The sequence below is a fragment of the Gracilinanus agilis genome, chromosome 5 (assembly GCF_016433145.1).
Source record: "Gracilinanus agilis isolate LMUSP501 chromosome 5, AgileGrace, whole genome shotgun sequence".
Taxonomy (NCBI): Eukaryota; Metazoa; Chordata; class Mammalia; order Didelphimorphia; family Didelphidae; genus Gracilinanus; species Gracilinanus agilis.
The window spans coordinates 181,919,747-181,939,921 of NC_058134.1; the positions used below are offsets into that span (position 1 = coordinate 181,919,747).

A 20,175-nucleotide genomic window follows, 5' to 3' on the forward strand; every position below is an offset into this window, starting at 1 on the left:
GAATTTGGATGCTATACCACTTGGTGCATATATATTGAGCAGTGTTATTTCCTCATTGTTTATACTGCCTTTAATCAGGATGTAATGACCTTCCCTGTCTTTTTTAATCATACCTATTTTTACTTTGGCTTTGTCAGAGATCATGATAGCCACTCCTGCCTTCTTTTTCTCATTTGATTATGGTACAGTTTTTAGGAAACATGATATATCAACAATGCTTTGTTTCAGTGTTGATTCTGTTTGCTTTTGTAGTTGAGGAAGATGATGAAGATGGGATAGAACGGACCTGTGACACACTCCTGATGTGCATTGTTACTGTGTTAAACCAGGGCCTGAGGAATGGTGGTGGTGTAGGAGATGTTTTGAGAAAACCTTCTAAGGATGTAAGTGTGTGGGAAAGTACAAAGTGAATCCTGTGAACCTTGTAATCACTGATATCAATTTCTATAATACATAAAAATGACTAGAGCAGCATGGGTTTTTTTTTCATATGAAATCAGTCACACGGTATATAGAAACATCTCATGAAGGGAAAAAATATTTCATCGTTTTATAAAAAGTGGATAGAGGGGAACTCATAAAAGATGTTGGAAGTAGGACTAGCTACATAACCAATAAAATTAGCAGCCAATTTACTTAAGCAAAATAACTGGACAAATGAATAAAAACAATACTGCATAAATCATCCAACTGATTTCATTGTGTCAGATTGGATTAATTTGGTATGAAGTTCAATCTTATAATATTCATGTAGGCAAAGTGTTAGATTTCCTTAAACAAGAGGAAAGCAGTGCACTGTTTCAGTTTTGAAGACTTAGGTTCAAATCTCAGCCCTGACACTAGCTATATGACTTTGGGCAAGTTATTTAATCCCTTAGATTCCTAATCTTTGAAGTGAGCAGAATAATTATGGTAATGATAATGTTAATGCTATCTACCTCATAGATTACAATGAGAAACTTTGTAAATCCTAAAGCTGTATATAAATTTGAGTTATCATTAGGCAAATAAAAGCCAATTTATGTTAAATTTTTGCTGGAAGATTTTGTGCATTGATTTTCTAAATTTTTTTCTAAAATCTTGAAAATCCTTTCATCTGTTTAAAGTAGGATTTGAGAAATATTTCCTCATTAGATTTGTACAGTATATTATAGCTAGGAAATTATGACAGGTATTTTTAGTTCTTTAATAGATTTGGTAGTTATAGAAATGTGGTATCTTCTTAAAGATTTCCTAAGATGAATAACACTTCATGCTTTTTCATAGTATCCATTATTTATCTATGAGGATTACAAATTTAGGTTATTTGAAATAGGTTTTACATGTAATAAAAAAATTCATTTTTTAAAGATCCTCACCTTCAAAATCTCAGGCAGTGAAATAGTAGAAAGCATGTTGGAACTAATTATGTAATGACAGATAGATCATTTGATATCTCTGAGCCTCACCATCCCAATGTGTAAAGTAATACAGAGGTTTTCAAAACATTTTGCATACATTTGATCCTAACTCACTCATTGATATAGGTGCTATTATTACCCCTATTTTACAAGTGAAGACAATGAAGAATAGAAAAAGGCTAAATTACTTTGCTAAAGTCACAGTATTTATGTAAGATTTGTATCCAGTTCTTACTGATATCAAGATCAGAACACTTTATGCCCACTTTACAAGATTGCTTCTATCTAATCTGAAGCATCTGAGTTCTGTGTTCTCTCAGAAGTATTTAAACATCAGCATTCTATAGTCCATTATTTCATTTAATTCTTATATAATTTTTTTTTAAAATTTCCAATTTTACTTTAATTTTAATTCCAAAAAGTTTAGAAAAAGTACTTCTCCATCTTACTCAGTGAAGAGGTTAGGGATTGTGGTCATGAAATATGGCAAATACTCTCAAGATTCAGTTGATGTGTTGGTTTTTTCCTCTGTTTTTTTAAAATCTCCTTTAGCAGATATGGTACACTGTGTCGGGGTGTGTGGGAATGTGTTTGGAAATGTAGAAAAATGTTCTCCTAATGGAAGCAAACCTTAAGCTAAGTTATGCCTTCAATGTAATATCAGGACAAGAAAGCAGGCTCAGATCTAGAGGTCAGGGAATTAGATCTTCAAAGTAGTGAGGAATACTCACTCAGTAGATGTGACATTTGAACCTGGTAATTGCCTTGTGTTCTCTTTCTGAAAAGTGAGCATCAAATGCAAAAGGTAAAACCACTGTGATAAAGGAGTCAGAGACTAATTGTGTATTTAAAAAGAGAATGATTTCATTGGAAGAAATACAACTTCAAGTTAAAAAGAAATAGAACTGCATATGGATATCTGAAAAACTTTCTCTGCCCTCTTTAAGGAAAAGAAACATATTTACTATATTATTTCATGAACAGTCTATAACCTTGAACTGACTGATATTCACTTACCTTGAAAATATTATCTTTATTTCAGGAACCCCTGTTTGCTGCTAGAGTGGTTTATGACCTTCTCTTTTATTTTATTGTCATCATTATTGTCCTGAACTTGATTTTTGGTGTTATCATTGATACATTTGCTGATCTCAGAAGTGAAAAACAGAAAAAGGAAGAAATTCTAAAGACAACCTGCTTCATCTGCGGTATGTGTTTCCCAAGATATAAATATAATAGATGAAGAAGTCACTCAGCAAGACTTTCTGGATAGAGTAATGATCATTTATTAGGGTGATTAGAAAGAATGATTTTACTTTCAAGTCTTGTCAGAGTTTAGGTACTGGGCTGAAATTTTTACCCTTCATAAAGAGGAAGGAACCCCTATATTCCTAATTAATATAGTCAATATTGTATAATCTCTTTGATTATAGGATGTATAATTCATTAATGAGAAATGAGAAAAATTTTAATATATTAATGTGTCAGTTATATGCTTGAGTGATTTTTATTATATTTAGTTAGATGTATACCAAAAAATGGCATTTCTGTTTCCACTGGTGCCTCCTTCCAAGATCTCAAATATAGGGTTCTCTGTCTCTCACAATAACTTCCCTTCCTTCCTCTTCCTTCCCAGCCTCACTTCTTTTTTTTTTTTAACATTTTATTTATTTATTTTTTAATATTTTATTTTTTTTAGAAAAACATTTTCCATGGTTACATGATTCTTGTTTTTACTTTCCCCTTCACCCCCCCCTTCACTCCCCCCACATCTAATGCGCATTTCCACTGGTTTTAACATGTGCGATCAATCAAGACTTATTTACATATTATTGATAGTTGCACTGGTATTGTCCTTTCAAGTCTACATCCCCAACCATGCCCACATCAACCCATGTGTTCAAGCGGTTATTTTTCTTCTGTGTTTCCACTCCTTCAGTTCTTCCTCTGAATGTGGGTATTGTTCTTTTCCATAAATCCCTCAGAATTGTCCTGGGTCATTGCATTGCTGCCAGTACAGAAGTCCATTACATTCGATTTTACCACAGTGTATCAGTCTCTATGTACAACATTTTTCTGGCTCTGCTCTTTTCATTCTGCATCAATTCCTGGAGGTGTTTCCAGTTCACATAGAATTCCTCCAGTTTATTATTCCTTTGAGCACAGTAGTATTCCATCACCAACATATACCACAATTTGTTTAGCCATTCCCCAATTGAAGGGCATCCCTTTGTTTTCCAGTTTTTTGCGACCATAAAAAGCGCAGCTATAAATATCTTTGTACAAGTCTGTTTATCTATGATCTCTTTGGGGTACAAACCCAGCAATGCCATGGCTGGATCGAAGGGCAGGCATTCTTTTATAGCCCTTTGAGCATAGTTTCAAATTGCCATCCAGAATGGTTGGATCAGTTCACAACTCCACCAACAATGCATTAATGTCCCAACTTTGCCACATCCCCTCCAACATTCATTACTTTCCACTTCTATCATTTTAGCCAATCTGCTAGGTGTGAGGTGGTACCTCAGAGTTGTTTTGATTTGCATTTCTCTAATTATTAAAGATTTAAAACACTTTCTCATGTGCTTATTGATACTTTTGATTTCTTCATCTGAAAATTGCCTATTCATGTCCCTTGCTCATTTATCAATTGGGGAAAGGCTTGATTCTTTATACAATTGATTTAGATCCTTGTATATTTGAGTAATTAGACCTCTGTCAGAGTTTTTTGTTATAAAGATTTTTTCACATTTTGTTGTTTCCCTTCTGGTTTTGGTTGCATTGTTTTTGATGGTACAAAAAGTTTTTAATTTAATATAATCAAAATTATTTATTTTACATTTTGTAATTTTTTCTAACTCTTGCTTGGTTTTAAAATTTTCCCTTTCCCATAGATCTGACAGGTATACTATTCTATGTTCACCTAATTTTCTTATACTTTCCTTTTTTATATTCAAGTCATTCGTCCATTCTGAATTTATCTTGGTGTAGAGTGTGAGATGTTGATCTAGACCCAATCTCTCCCATACTGTTTTCCAATTTTCCCAGCAGTTTTTGGGAAAGAGTGGATTTTGGTCCCCAAAGCTGGGCTCTTTGGGTTTATCATAGACAGTCTTGCTGACATCACTTACTCCCAAGTCTATTCCACTGATCCTCCCTTCTGTCTCTTAGCCAGTACCATATTGTTTTGATGACCGCTGCTTTATAGTATAGTTTAATATCTGGTACTTCTAGGCCACCTTCCTTCACGGTTTTTTCATTATTTCTCTTGATATTCTTGATCTTTTGTTCTTCCAAATGAACTTTGTTATAGTTTTTTCTAATTCATTAAAAAAGTATTTTGGTAGTTTGATAGGTATGGCACTAAATAGGTAAATTAATTTGGGTAGAATGGTCATTTTTATTATGTTAGCTCATCCTACCCATGAGCAGTCAATGTTTTTCCAATTGTTTAGATCTAATTTTAATTGTTTCGAAAGTGTTTTGTAGATGTGTTCGGATAATTTCTGTGTTTGGTTTGGTAGATAGATTCCTAAGTATTTTATATTGTCTAGTGTGATTTTAAATAGTGTTTTTCCTTCTACCTCTTGCTGTTGTGATGTGTTGGAAATATATAGAAATTCTGATGATTTATGTGCATTTATTTTGTATCCTGCAACTTTGCTAAAGTTGTTGATTATTTCTATTAGCTTTTCAGTTGATTCTCTAGGATTTTTTAAGTTGACCATCATATCATCTGCAAAGAGTGATAGCTTAGTCTCCTCGTTGCCCATTTTAATACCTTCAATTTCTTTTTCTTCTCTAATTACTACTGCTAGTGTTTCTAGGACAATTTTAAATAATGGAAGTGATAGTGGGCATCCTTGTTTCACTCCTGATCTTATTGGAAGGATTCTAATTTATCCCCATTGTATATGATGCTTGTTGATGGTTTTAAATATATACTGTTTATTATTTTTAGGAAAGGTCCTTCTATTCCTATATTTTCTAGTGTTTTCAATAGAAATGGATGTTGTATTTTGTCAAAGGCTTTTTCAGCATCTATTGAGATAATCATGTGGTTTTTGTTGGTTTGCTTGTTGATATGGTCAATTAAGTGAATGGTTTTCCTGATGTTGAACCATCCTTGCTTTCCTGGTATAAATTCCACCTGATCATAAAGAATAACCCTCATGATCACTTGCTGGAGTCTTTTTGCTAGTATTCTGTTTAAGATTTTTGCATCTATGTTCATTAAGGAGATTGGTCTATAGTTTTTGATCTACCTGGCTTTGGGATCAGTACAATATTTGTATCATAAAAGGAATTTGGTAGAAGTCCTTCTTTGCTTACTATGTCAAATAGTTTGTATAATATTGGAATTAGTTTTTCTTTGAAGGTTTGATAGCATTCACTTGTGAATCCATCTGGTTCTGGAGATTTTTTTCTTAGGGAGTTCTTTGATGGCTTGTTCAATTTCTTTTTCTGATATGGGATTATTCAAGTATTCTATTTCTTCTACTATTAATCTAGCTAATTTATATTTTTGTAAATATTCATCCATCTCACCTAGATTGCTATATTTATTACCATATAATTATGCAAAATTGTTTTTAATGATTGCCTAGATTTCCTCTTCATTAGAGGTGAGGTCTCCCTTTTCATCTTTGATACTGATGATTTGGTTTTCTCCTTTCCTTTTTTAAATTAGATTGACCAGTACTTTGTCAATTTTGTTTGTTTTTTCAAAGTACCAGCTTCTAGTCTTATTTATTAATTCAATCGTTCTTTTACTTTCAATTTTAATCATTTCCCCTTTAATTTTTGTAATCTCTAATTGAGTTTTTAGCTGCGCATTTTTAATTTGTTCCCTTTCTAGTTTTTTAATTTGCATGCCCAGTTCATTGATCTTTGCCCTCTCTAATTTGTTAATATATGCACTCAAAGATATAAATTTCCCCCTGAGTACTGCCTTAGCTGTATCCCACAGAGTTTGGTAGGATGTCTCGTCATTGTCATTCTTTTCAATGAAATTATTGATTGTTTCTATGATTTCTTCTTTAAGTAACTGGTTTTGGAGAATCATATTATTTAATTTCCAATTATTTTTTGGTTTGCCTGTCCATGTACCCTTACTGATTATTATTTTTATTGCATTATGATCTGAGAAGGTTACATTTATTATTTCTGCTCTTTTGCATTTGTTTGCGATTTTTCTATGCCCTATTACATAGTCAATCTTGGTGAATGTATCATGTACAGCTGAAAAGAAGGTGTATTCCTTTTTGTCCCTATTTATTTTTTTTCACATATCTATTAAATCTAATTTTCTAGGGTTTCATTCACCTCTCTTATCTCTTTCTTATTTATTTTTTGGTTTGATTTACCTAGATCTGAAAGAGGAATATTTAGATCTCCCACTAGTATGGCTTTACTATCTATTTCCTTCTTGAGCTCAGCCAGTTTCTCCTTTAGGAATCTGGGTGCTATACCATTTGGTGCATACATGTTGAGTACTGTTACTTCCTCATTGTCTATACTGCCTTTTATCAGGTTGTAATTACCTTCCCTGTCTCTTTTGATCATATCTATTTTTACTTTGCTTTTGTCAGAAATCATGATTACCACTCCTGTGTTTTTTTTTCTCATTTAAAGCCCAAAAGATTTTGCTCCAGCCCTTGACCTTAAACCTGTGTATGTCCACTTGCCTCATATGTGTTTCTTGTAGACAACATATGTTAGGATTTTGATTTCTAATCCACTCTGCTATTTGCTTCCATTTTATGGGCGAGTTCATCCCATTCATATTCAGAGTTATAATTATCAGTTGTGTATTCCCTAACATTTTGGTATCCTCTCCTAGTTCTACACCTTCTTCTTATCCTATTCCCTTTTAAACCAGTGGTTTGTTTTAGACCAGTCCCCCTTGTCCCCTCCCTTGATTTACTTCCCTTTCTACCCCCTCCCTTAATATTCCCCTTTTTTTTATTTTTTAAGACCTAATGAATTCCCTACTCCCTCTTCTCCCCTCCCTTTTTGAACTCACCACTCCCCTACTCCCCTTGGTTAATCCCTTCTGACTTTTTCAGTAGTGTTAGATAGAATTCTGTATCCCAATGGATATAGCTACTCTTCCCTCTCAGAATTAATTCTGCTGAGAGTAAGGTTTAAATAGTACCTCCTAATGCTCTCTTCCTCTCTTTCTTATAATAATATTCATCCCCTCCCCTTCCCATGCTCTCTTTGTGTGGTATAGAATATCCTGTTTTTCTTATTCATTCAAGTTTCTCTTGGTTTCATCTACTATTCTCCCCCCCCTCTTTTCTTTCCCAATCCATCTCATCTTAGACCATTTAGTGCTCCAAACTCTCATTAGAAGAATAATTCTTCTAATTACTATAATAGTGAATACAGTTTTTGAAAATTATACATAAAATTTCTCCATATAGGAATGCAAATAATTTGATCTTATTAAAGCCCTTAAAGAGGCAAATTTAAAAATAAGATTTTTCTCTTTCCCCTATGTTTCTTATTTACCTTTTCATGTTTCTCTTGGTTTTTGTGTGTGGATAGCAAACTTTCCTTTTAGTCCTGGTCTTTTCTGTGTAAATACTTGGAAATCTTCTATCTTGATGAATGCCCATACTTTCCCCTGGAAGTATATTGTCAGTTTTTATGGGTAGGTGATCCTTGGTTGTAGACCCAGTTCTCTTGCCTTTCTGAATAGCATATTCCAAACTTTGTGGTCTTTTAGTGTGGAGACTGCCAGATCCTGTGTGATCCTGATTAGTGCTCCTTGATATCTGAATTGTCTCTTTCTGGATTCTTGTAATATTTTTTCTTTTATTTGGAAGCTCTTGAATTTGGCTATTATATTCCTGGGGGTTGTGTTTTCAGGGTTTAGTGTAGAGGGTGATCTAAGGATCCTTTCAATGTCTATATTGCCCTCTTGTTGTAGAACTTAAGGACAGTTTTGCTGAATAATTTCTTTTAGTAAGGAGTCCAAATTTCTATTAATTTCTGCTTTTTCAGGAAGACCAATGATTCTCAGATTGTCTCTTCTAGACCTGTTTTCTTGATCTGTCAATTTCTCATTGAGATATTTCATGTTTCCTTCTATTTTTTCAGTCTTTTGACTTTGCTTTATTAATTCTTGTTGTCTTGTGAGATCATTGGCTTCTAATTGCCCAATTCTAGCCTTTAGATACTGGTTTTTGGCTAAAATCTTTTGGTTTTCCTTTTCAATCTGGTCTATCCGGTTCTTAGTGGGTTCTAGCTGGTCATTCCTGGTCTTCAATTTCCTCATAAATTCATTTGATTTTTGAGCCTCACTTTCCAATTGTGAAATTTTGCCTTTTAAACTGTTATTTTCTTGCCAGATCTCTTCCATCTTTCTCATGATCTCAGATTTCAGCTCTTCAAGATCTTGTGACCCATTTTCATTTTTTTGGGAAGGTTTGGATGTCTTTAATTGTTTGTCCTCCTCTGTTTTCTGGGTTTTTTTGTGTGCAGAAGTTATCAAGTGTTAGTTTTTTTTTTGACTTCTTGTTTATTTCTTGGGCTTTGCTTGGCATCATTGTGCTTTATCTGCCAGAAGTCTGAGTAAGGCAATCTGATTCTCTTTGTATGGCGTTAGGGAGCAGTTTTTGCCTGAGGCTACTTTGTGAGTCTCTTGGTTTTTCTGGGACCCTCCTGGGGTCTCTGGTCTAGCTGTTTTCAGGGTTGAGCCCCTATGTTCCTAGCCAGCTGCTTAGACCCCAGAACTTGGCTCACGTTTACTCCTCTACCTGGGGTTTTCCCCTGAGTCTGAGCATGCTGGGCTCTGCTGCTGCCTCTCTCAGCCCCACTCAGGTGCCCATGTTCTGAGTTCTCCCGCCACCTGGTATCCCAGGTCCCACTGCTCTCAGGGGCAGTCTCCCAGTAGTGCCAGCCAGCTGCCAAGGGGCTAGATTTTGTGCCCCCTCTCACTCTAACTCTGGAGCGCAGCCTCTGCCTCTGGTACTGTGGGTGGGGTGGGGGAGGGGTGATCCACTTGTGTTTTTATGGGAGCTATTCCCCCCCACCCTTACAGTGTGGAAGTGCCCAAATCCCACATACCTTCGATACTGCGCCCTATTGTGGGGTCCCTTCTTTCATCTGGATTTTATTTTCTTGTCCTTTGGAGGTACTCTGTATCCGTTGGTAAGGAGAGAAAGTCACCGTGCCTCTACTCTGCCATCATCTTAACCAGAAAGTTCCCCAGCCTCACTTCTTCATCTGTTTATACTCTCGGTAGATTGTTCTCCTATCAGTTTACTTCTCTTACTATTCAATCTGAACCCTGGCCAGGAATTTCAATAATGTTCTCTATCAGTTTAGAATTTTTTACCAAACCTTGATATTCTTTGATTTCATGGTTTCCTCTGCCATTCACTATCTATATTCCAGGATGCCAAAAACTGCTAGAGAAAGTTGTGAAGCTATGGTTATTGGGATAGGGACCGAACTTGAGATTTCATTAGTTTGGGGAACTCCATCTCCTGATGCAGTTCAGCACCTGCACCATCATTTATTTTATACTCTTAGAGGATTGCCTAGAGCTGAGAAGTTGAATGACTTACTCAGAGTCACACAAGCAGGATATATCAGAGATGACTTTGAACCCAGGTCTTCTTAGCTCTAAGGCTAGCCCCCTAACCATGAAGCCACTAAAATTTCATATGATATAATATCAAGTAGCCTTTTGGTGCTCTTCCCCAGTTCTTTTACTTACCTCATTTAATCCCTCTTCATTGAGAAGATAAAGGGAATGAACTCTTTACTTCCTATGAACTACCTCAAAATATTTGTGTGGCCACATAATACACCCTACTTCAGAATTTATCTGTATGTTACCTCTTTTGCCATTTTATATACCGTCCTTTTAGCTTAGAACTCCCAGCCTATCACCCTACCTTATTGAAATCCTACCTGTTCCTTGTCCTAATTGGTCACGTTCTCCCTGGACCCTTCTCTTAATCATTCCATCAATAAGGGAACTTGTCTTTGGGACCCTTCCAGCACTTGCAAGCTAGGTGGCCCAGTGGATAAAGTGCATCTTCCTGAGTGTAAATCTGGCCCTAGACACTTACTAGCTGTGCCACCCTGAGCAAGTCACTTAACCCTGTTGGCCTCAGTTTCCACATCTATAAATAAGCTGAAAAAAGAAAATGGTAAAGCAATCCAGTGTCTTAGCCAAGAAAGCCCCAATGGAGTTGCGAGGACTCAGACATGACTAAAAAATACATGAACATCACCTGGCAGATAGCCTAGCTAGAATAATATCAAATTCTGAGAGCATCCTAGGAAAGCTGCTACAGAAGTGCTCATTTAAAAACAGGAGAATAATATGAGAAATAAGAAGACAAAAGTTCTTCCATATAATGATTAGTCAAAGTTGAGAGCTGGAAAATGGTGTAGTGAGTACAATAACAAAGTAAATAGGACTGACCTCTTTTGGAAGCAATTGTCATATGTTCCTATTGGGCTCAGAAAGGAGTCTTTGGAGAACTACTTAGCAGAATGATGTAACTTAAGAAAGGGTAGGAAATATTTTGTTTATGATCTGAATATTATAGCTAAACAATTGAAGCTTAAGAGGCCACTAGGAAGGTACTGCAGTATGCCAGCTGTGATAGAAGCATGATGTGAACAATGAATTTGATGACTCAAAAGATAAGAATAGTTTAACTCTGAGAAATAGTTGTTCTTTGATTTTATATGATTTGCCAACATCAAATAATCTATCCTATCAGAAATGTACTAATTATAAATGGGTAGGATTTTAGCAAAAAAAAAAATCTTTCAACCTCCATTAATCTCTCTTTCTATCTTAGAACCAGTCTTTACACCTATCTATGGATTTGCTCAACTCAGTTATTTAAATAAGAAGAAAGCCACATTCTTAGTCTTATGTAGGCAGCTAGATGGTAAAGTGGATAGAGAGCTGGGAGTCAGGAAGATTTGAGTTTCAATCCGCCCTTAGACACTTACTGTGGGACCCTGGGCAAGTCATTTAACCTCTATTTGCCTCAGTTTCTTTATTTATAAAATGGGGATAATAATAGCATCTACTTCTGAGGTGTATTGTGGGATGTGATAGATCAAATCAGATAATAATTGTAAAGCCTTAGCATAGGGACTGGCACCTAGTGAATGCTATATAAATATTAACTGTTATTATTAAATCATTTATATGTATGGACCTTAAGTTAATGAAAACTGCTATAATAAAACATTCACATTAGCAAGATGGCCAAGTGTTCTATCATTAGCCACTCACAGTCCATATTTTCTGGACAATGAAAACTAAAGAGCTTTAAGACAGCTAGGTGGCGTGACAGATAGAATGTTGGGCCTGGAGTCAAGAAGACTCATCTTGGTGAGTTCAAATCTGAATGTAGATACTTACTTATTAGCTGTGTGACCTTGGGCAAGTCCCTTAGTGCTGCTTGCCTCAGTTTCCTCATCTGTAAAATGAACCAGAGAAAAAAATGGCAAATCCCTCTAGTATGTCTGCCAAGAAAACCCCAACTGGAGTCATGAAGAAGACATGAACAACAAGTGAGGTTAAGGGGTTATTGTTAATCAAATAAGACTTATTTTCATATAATACATAGTAAGTGCTTAACAAATATTTAGTTGACTTAGTTTCATATATTATCTAGCATAACATAAAGTCTTTGAAAGCAGAACCTGTTTTTTTTTCTTTGTACCACCAGGGCTTTTCTCCTCTCCCACCATATGGTTTAATTGATTAATTTTTTTTATTGGGAACTACCTGGTGAGAAAACTCATTGTGCCCATGTAGATTTAAGCACCACTTTGCAGCCCAGCCTTAAAGAGCTGTCTGGGAAAGACACTGAGGGGTTCAATGGCTTCCCTAGGATTATACAGCTGATGTGCATTAGAGGAGGGACATGAACCTAAGCAATCAATCAACAGGCATTTATTTGTTAACTATCAAGCATGTGTTGGGAAGTTGAGGACAAAAAGTCTCTTGCCTCAAAAAGCTTATATTGTAATGGAAGAGACAAAGTGTTTATAAAGAGGTAATATGCCAAACACATAGCAAGTAGATGGAAGGTAACCAGGTCATCCTGACTCCAAAGCCAGCTCTCCGTCCATTAAACCATGCTACCGGGATCTCATAGTAGGGGCTTAATTAGTGCTAATTGACATTAATTAGAATGTTAGAACAATAACAAGATAGAATAGTTATTGCATTATTATATTTTATCATATAGTTATATGTTATAATATATAACTATACATCATATAACAGTGAAAATGTCATAATAATTAAAATTTAATAACAATATTTATAATGCTGTTCATTTATTATTTAGTGAGTCTTCTACATGACTATGAAGTGTTTTTTTCTTTTTTTCCCCAATGAGGCAAGTAAGACCCAGAAAAATTCAGTCATTTTTCTAAGGTTTATATGGGAAATTAGCAGAAGAAAGAATAGAATCAGTTGCTCGGAGGTGTCCCCATTTTCCAAATTAAAAACCACATTGAAGCTCAATATTCTATTTTCTTTGGAAATTCAATCTTTTTTCTGGGTATGTTTCTATTTTTAGCTCCTTTCACTTCTTTCATCCAGTTTTCAGTTCTTAGTATCCTTCTAGGATCTAAAAATGTACTTTGAAAATGATACAACTCTTACCAAAAGTGCCTAGAGAACAATATTGTATAGTTGAAGCCCACATATATTTCAAAATTTGCATTTTGCTAACTATAAGAAGTTTACATTTCTTTCTCAGATACCTGCTTTCTGTCACTTGGTAGAACAAATTTGTAGCTAAGTCCAAAATACCTGAAGATTAAGGGCTTTTCTTAATCCTGGATAAAATGACACTGTTTATAGTGTTGATGCATCTTTATCTTAAACTCATTTCCCTATCTAATGTGCCACCATAGTCTAAAAATTACCTTCAAGTGACATACACACTTTTTGAAGATATTTTACTCTCAGTAAAAACCATAAACAACACATGCTAATAAAAATAATAACCTATGAAAATGGCAGATGTAAAATTCATAAGTATCAATGTCTCTTTTCTCTGGAGGTCATATGTAGGATTTATTCTAAAGTTGTAAGTCTTAAAGTAGAAAATGAACATAAGATGATTACATTGCCTTTAATAGCATAATCATATGTATGTATATTTCTCAATTTTTTTATAAGGGCCATGTTACTTAAATGACACATTATCCATTTTTTATGTTTTGTGCATTTTTCAGGACTTGAAAGGGACAAGTTCGATAATAAAACTGTATCATTTGAGGAGCATATTAAATCTGAACACAATATGTGGCATTATTTGTACTTCATAGTTCTGGTGAAAGTTAAAGACCCAACTGAATACACGGGACCTGAAAGTTATGTAGCTCAGATGATTGCGGTAAGTCATCCAAAAATGTTAATGTGGAATATTAGTGGATCTGTCTTGTTTTATGGACATTTCATTTTGTCCATTCCAATCCTCAGCATGGAAGTAATCTAGAAAGGGTTATTGAAAACTAACATTGATTATTTCTATATTAATCAACCAACAAGTTTTTATTTACTACATATTGCTACGTTAAGCACTTGGGAGACAAAGTCAAAAAAAGAAATTGTCCCTCCCTTCAAGAAGCTGACATTCTGTTGAAGGAGACATGATTACATTACAGGATAGGGATTGAACCTATAATTACTCTGTTATAGGGAAGAAACTGCTTCAAATGTAGATTGGCACCTTCACTACTACTTATAGTCGTTTTAAAAATAGTTTTTGTTCACTGTAAAAATCATATTACATAATTATTTGAACATATTATAATATAACTTCAAGTGAACATATAATATGAATCTGCCTTCTTTATCAAGAAAAAAGGTAAAATAAAAAAAATAATTCTTTTGCAGGAGACAACTCACTTTAGAAACTTTCTTCTAGTATTCTACTAATACATTCCTCGGGAAAACAGAATAAATTTTTGGGTTATTAATATGTAATAAATTACAGTAAATATGCTTATCCAAGAAATATAAATTCTCACATTAGCTGTCCAAAAATCTGTTTCATTTTTCCCTCTCCCTCTTACACCCCTCTCCCCATAAAGTAGGTAATATTATATAATTGTACATATGTTATTGTATAATACTTATTTTTTTGCTCATCATAAAGTGAAACTAGATATATTGCTTATACTAGAGAAAAATTCATGGAGGAAATAAGGTAAAGAAGGGTATATTTCAACCTGCATTTAGACTTGATGTGTTCCTTCTATGGCGGTGAATATCCTTTCTTTGTCATGAAATTCCTTGGAGTTGTTCTGGACTCTTGTTTTGTTGAAAATAGTTAAGTCATCATTGCTCATTGCATATTATTGTTGTTATTATGTACAGTGTTCTGGTTCTGCTCACTTCCCTTTGCATTATTACTTCATATAAGTCTTTCCAGGTTGATTATTTTGTTGTTGTTGTTGTTGTTGTTTCTGATCATCTTCTTTGTAATTTCTTATGGCCCAACAGTATTTTTTTACAAACTTATACCACAACTTGTTCAGCCATATATCACTAATAGTCTTGAAGAGCCGCCTAGAGCACTGAGAGATTCAGTGACTTGCCCAGGTTACAGACTTTGCCAGTAAATGTCAGAGATGGGACTTGAACAGAGCCCATCCTGATTCTAAGGCTGGCTCACTAGCTGCTATACCATGCTGTACATGCCTCTCCTTCCCCCAAAGTTGTTGCCTCAATCATTTGATTTTTGTAGCTTTGAGAGAATGTTATGAGGCTGGAATTCAAGAGGCTTGGGTTTTAGTCTCCATCCAGACCAAGTCCCTTTATCTCTTAGGGCCTCAGTTTCCTTATCTGTAAAATGAGAGGACTGTATAAGTTAATCTCTAAGGCCCCTTCTAGCTCTAACAATAGGAGTTTATATCCGAAAATTTCTACCAGCATCCACATTAATATTCATAGTAAATATATTAATCTCTTGGCTTTGGGAAAAGGAATTTTCTGATAAAATACACTAATGCATTTTACATTAGCCCTAATGGTAGGAACTCTGAACTATAGGGTCTGAAAAATGAACAGAATTTTCAAAGCATAGTATTCTTGTCTTCAAGCTCAAAACCAAGATGTTTAAATATCTCTTCTTTAACTCAAATTAAGATAGGGTACCTTCTGAGACCAGGGCTTCAGTGCTGCAGAAGTACAAAATCATTTGGGTTTTTTTTTTCTTAGTGTCCTTTACTGATAAGATTAAAACCATTTAGTTCTCCTTTTGTATTCTCTCAATCTCCTCAGCATCCTTTCTTTGCCTACATTCCTTATAAGAAGATAAATAGTATTACTCTTCCTCTCTAAGGCTAATCCTACTAAAGGCTCTCATGATGTTATTCCCTCTTTCTTCTACCTTTAAAACTTTGTTCTACCAGTCATTCTTTCTCATTCATGCATCTTCAATTTTTCTCTTTCAGCTGGCGTCTTGTGTCTTCCTATCTACCTAGAAGGTCATTTCAACCCCCACCCCAACAAATAAACAAAACAACTTTATCCCTACTTGCTTCTTTGAAGAGAGAATGTTTCTTTTTTGTATTTGGATCCCCAGCATCTAGCATTGGGTCTGGCACCTAGTAGACACTTAATAAATGCCTTATTGATGACTGATTCTACCTCTTGTCCCATCTTTTCTTTTTCCTCTCCTTCACTGCCAATGGTGTCTATAATATAGATTTCCATTTCCTCACTTCCATTCCCTCCTTGTAATCTGACTTTTATTCCTACTACATTACTAAAGTGAATCATATATTGCCTCATGACATCAATATAGCATTGTTCTGTGTTGTTAATTGACTCATTTTTTTACTCAAGTAAGTTCTTGTCATGCATGTGAACATATTTTAATATAGGCTTTTCCTAAGATTATAGAAGTTCAGAAACTATCTAGTGCAACTCATAGCCAAAAAATAATAACCTAGTCATCAGGCTCCCTCCAATGTATGAGAACCCACTGCTTTTCAAGGCTGCATATTCCACCTTAGGTTAGCTCTAGAAAGTCTTTCCTTACCAAAAGCTTAAACCTGTCTTTGCAATTTCTATTCTCAGCTCCTGAGGCCAAACAGAGGAAGTTTTTAATGCCTCTTCCACATCACAGCCATTTATGTCTTCTATAATAGATTGTAAGATCTTGAATCTCAAGGATTATTTTAGTTATACTGATTTGTATCCCCAACTCTGCTTTAGAAGAGTTTGCTACATGTAGCTGTTCCATGAACAGCTGAATAAGAAACTGCCCAGAACTAGGTTTGGAATCAGAGGATTTTGGTAGTAAGGACCTAGAAATAAGGCTTATAGTTTTCTAGCTCTTTGTCTCTGGGAAGTCACCATGAGCTTATTTCCTAAATTATACTATGAAAGGCTTGAACCGTATGATCTTTTTGAGGAGGAATACCACATTGTCAATGTCAGTCAGGACCTCATACACTGAAGGGCAATTTCCTGTTAATTAAATTGAAAAGAAACCCATTTACCTATTCTCTTTATCCCCGAGTACATACAGAGAAAAAAGATTCAACAATTTTCCAGATGTTCTTTTGTCATTCTCCAACCCCAAAGCAATTTTGTTTAGTTAAACCATATTTTCAGGTCATTATGATTGGAGGGGAAAATATTTTGGCTCATCAAGGATACAAAGTCTTCAGAGATCTGTGCTGCACATGCAGCACCCATTATAACCATTTGCTATGATAATTTCTTCAGTATTGTGTGTCACTATTATGAAATTAAGTGTTCTGATTCTATTTTATAATTTATACTAATTATGTAATTAGTTATAATTATATAACTGCTCACTCTTCCCCTAAAACCTAATTTAAAGAACTAAGAACTTCATACGATTTTAAACTTGTTTACACTTTAAGGAGAACCCATCATCATTTTAAAGTTGGATAAAGAAATCAATATATCAGTTCTTCACTTTCCACATTAGGAATGCCAAGATGTTGGGAGATCCTTGAACTTTTAGCTATAGATTCCATTACTTTGTGCAATCTTTTGCCAGGATTATTTTACCTTTGTTTCTAGTTTCCGTGTGTGTTAAGTGTATATATTACTATATTTTTCATGTAAACAAATACCAACTTTCTAATCCTATATTAAAGGAAGCAAACACTGAAAGTTAGTGTAGAACCCCAAATTGAGCCTTTGTCTCCTAACTAGTACCAATTACATTAATCTATAATACCTTTTAGTACTATAATACTCCGCCAAGGACAGTCCCAAGCCCATCTGAAAAAGGAGGAGGGTTGGGCGTGAGGCTAGCAACCCCACCCCGTAAAAATCTCACTTGCTACAGAAACTGCAACCTCATTAAACCAACAAAACCAACGACCGCCTAGTCTGGAAGATTGCTCTTCAACAGAGTCCATGATGCGTGCTGGCAAAAGCCAACAAACTCCAGGTCTTTGTTAACAGATGCCTACACCAAATCTTGAACATCAGATGGCCTGAAAAGATCTCCAATACCAGACTCTGGGAAAGAACAATTCAGTATCAGTCAGGATGCTATGAAAAAAAAAATGGGACCCACCAGGGAGGAGGAAAGTCGGAAGGCCAAAACAGACCTGGCAAAGATATGCCCAGTTGGGGGAAGTTGCCCAGAACAGAGTCCGCTGGCGTGAGATGGTTGCTGCCCTATGCTCCTCTGGGAATCAATAGGAATAATAATAAATAATAATAATAATAACCTTTTAGTAGGAGAGCAAGAGATTTTTCAAAATTATATTTTTAACATGTGGTAGAGGAGAGACGAGAGAAAAAGTGTAAGCCAGGTAGTTAATTGGCCCTCTGACAAAAATGGTACAAAGGGAGCTATCTAATGAGCCAGAAACTGTAGGGACATATTGTATAGAGGAAAAAGCATTGTATTTGTGGTAAGAAAATCTCTGTTTAGATTCAACATCTGCTAAATACTCACCTTGAGAAAGGCTCTCCAATTCTATAGATCTCAGTTTCCTCATAAAAAAAGGGACCCTTGGATTAATTTATTAAAGCACAGATGCCTAGGGAATCCATGGTATGTCTGTCCCTTAACATCTAGTTCCATTAAAACAACAAATCAAAAAACAGTATGCACTGAGTACTATATAAGAAAGGGTCTTTCAAAAGCCCATCCAGTAGTCAGGGTACTAATTTATCTTTTCATTCCTCCTTTCCTGATGATTGGATAAAATCAGAAGGTGATAATCTTATGATGATGGGAAGGAAAGAGATTAACTGAAATGACAGAGATGCTTTTACAAAGCCAAATGGAAATACAAATCTTTTCACAAGAACTAATCATATTCCAAGAACCCTTCTTCTGTTTGCAATGCCCCCAAAGAGAAGTCAAAACCTGCTTTAAAAAAAAGACTAAGCAAATTGTATTGCAAAGACCCAGCTAGGTAGGGAAATGGCTACCTAGAAACAAAAGCCAGAGGTGGGAAAACATTCTTTTAAAGAAAATGAACATATTAACATTTTAGTTTTATCATCCTTGTCTTTTTTAAGGACTTGGACTTTTTAGCTATTGAAGAACACTAATTTAAACAACTGCTTTGACAACGCACTTGCTTGACAATCCTATTTTCTTCCCTGATATGAAGTCATTCCTTCCAGTTTCTTTATATTTGTATATATTCTTTATATTCAATATATGTTATATATGTGGTCACAAGAGTGACTAAACCCATGAATATAGTGGCCCACATCAATTAGCTAATTTTTATGTACTTATTAAGTTCTGGGAATACAAACATAAAGGAATGACAGTCCTTATTCTTAGTTAGCTCACCTAAAAAGAAAGACCACTCACATATAGTTTCACCGACTAATCATATGGAAAGGTTGCATGGTCCTTTAAAGAACAGTGGCAAATCAGATGGTAATGCATCTTCTTTAATGTTATTTTTATTGCAAAAAGTTACATCTGTTACTGAATTTGAACCATTTGACTGTACTAAAGGATTCTAGTATCAGGAACTATTTTCTAGGCTTTTTATAGCTGCAGTTGCTGAAGAGAATAGTTCCCTATCAGTTGTAGAAGCAGTTGCCATATCCCATCACCAAAGAGGGTCTAAGAAGTGACATCACTACCTGGGTTCTCTGACTTCAGAGACAGTACTCTTTCTGTTGTCCCATGTTTCCTAAAGGAGTTTTGTTCCTTTCATTTCTACCACCAAGGAAAGGAATTTGAAAGAAAAAGAAAATTGCATCTGATCTGAGGCTCCTAAAATGGGATAATAGCCTCTCACCAATAAATTTACCAATTCTGATAGGTACCAGGTATCCTTTAGTATGTGAAAGTATGAATATTTTGGACATGGTCTTTCCCCATATTGACTCTGATAAATAACACTGAATATTTAGCACAGAGTCATTTTGCTCTATCTGCCCTATCACTGAATATTCAAGAAAAGATGAATTTGCTTCTCAGTTGTGAATATTGTAGCCTGTTAGAATCAAAGATCCATCCTAAACCATTTATTTTAAATTTATAGAGGGAAATTCATATTTCTGATTCTTATAACTTTAATAAAAAAGAATTCATCCTTCTGCTGTAAGGAAAAATTTTGTTTTCCCAGTTCTGGCCATTACCGTAAGATCTTGTTCAAATCTCAGTTGGCTTTCTGGAATAATGATGTTCACGTTGTTAAGACTGATACATTTACCCTGAAACTCTGGCTTTCTTCCAAAGGATAACAGATGCTATCAAAATGCAAGTTGTGGGAAGAAGTAGCACATCCC

General features: G+C 35.1%; 1 protein-coding gene across 1 annotated transcript in view; it reads left to right on the top strand.

The window, feature by feature from the left end:
• Positions 1-20,175, top strand: part of ITPR2 (inositol 1,4,5-trisphosphate receptor type 2) — a 529,867-nt gene that overhangs the window by 464,900 nt on the left and 44,792 nt on the right. Inside the window, exons 52-54 of the mRNA XM_044679064.1 lie at positions 253-383; positions 2,443-2,608; positions 13,644-13,804. Coding sequence (XP_044534999.1) covers positions 253-383; positions 2,443-2,608; positions 13,644-13,804 — 458 coding nt within the window. The remainder of the gene's footprint in view (positions 1-252; positions 384-2,442; positions 2,609-13,643; positions 13,805-20,175) is intronic.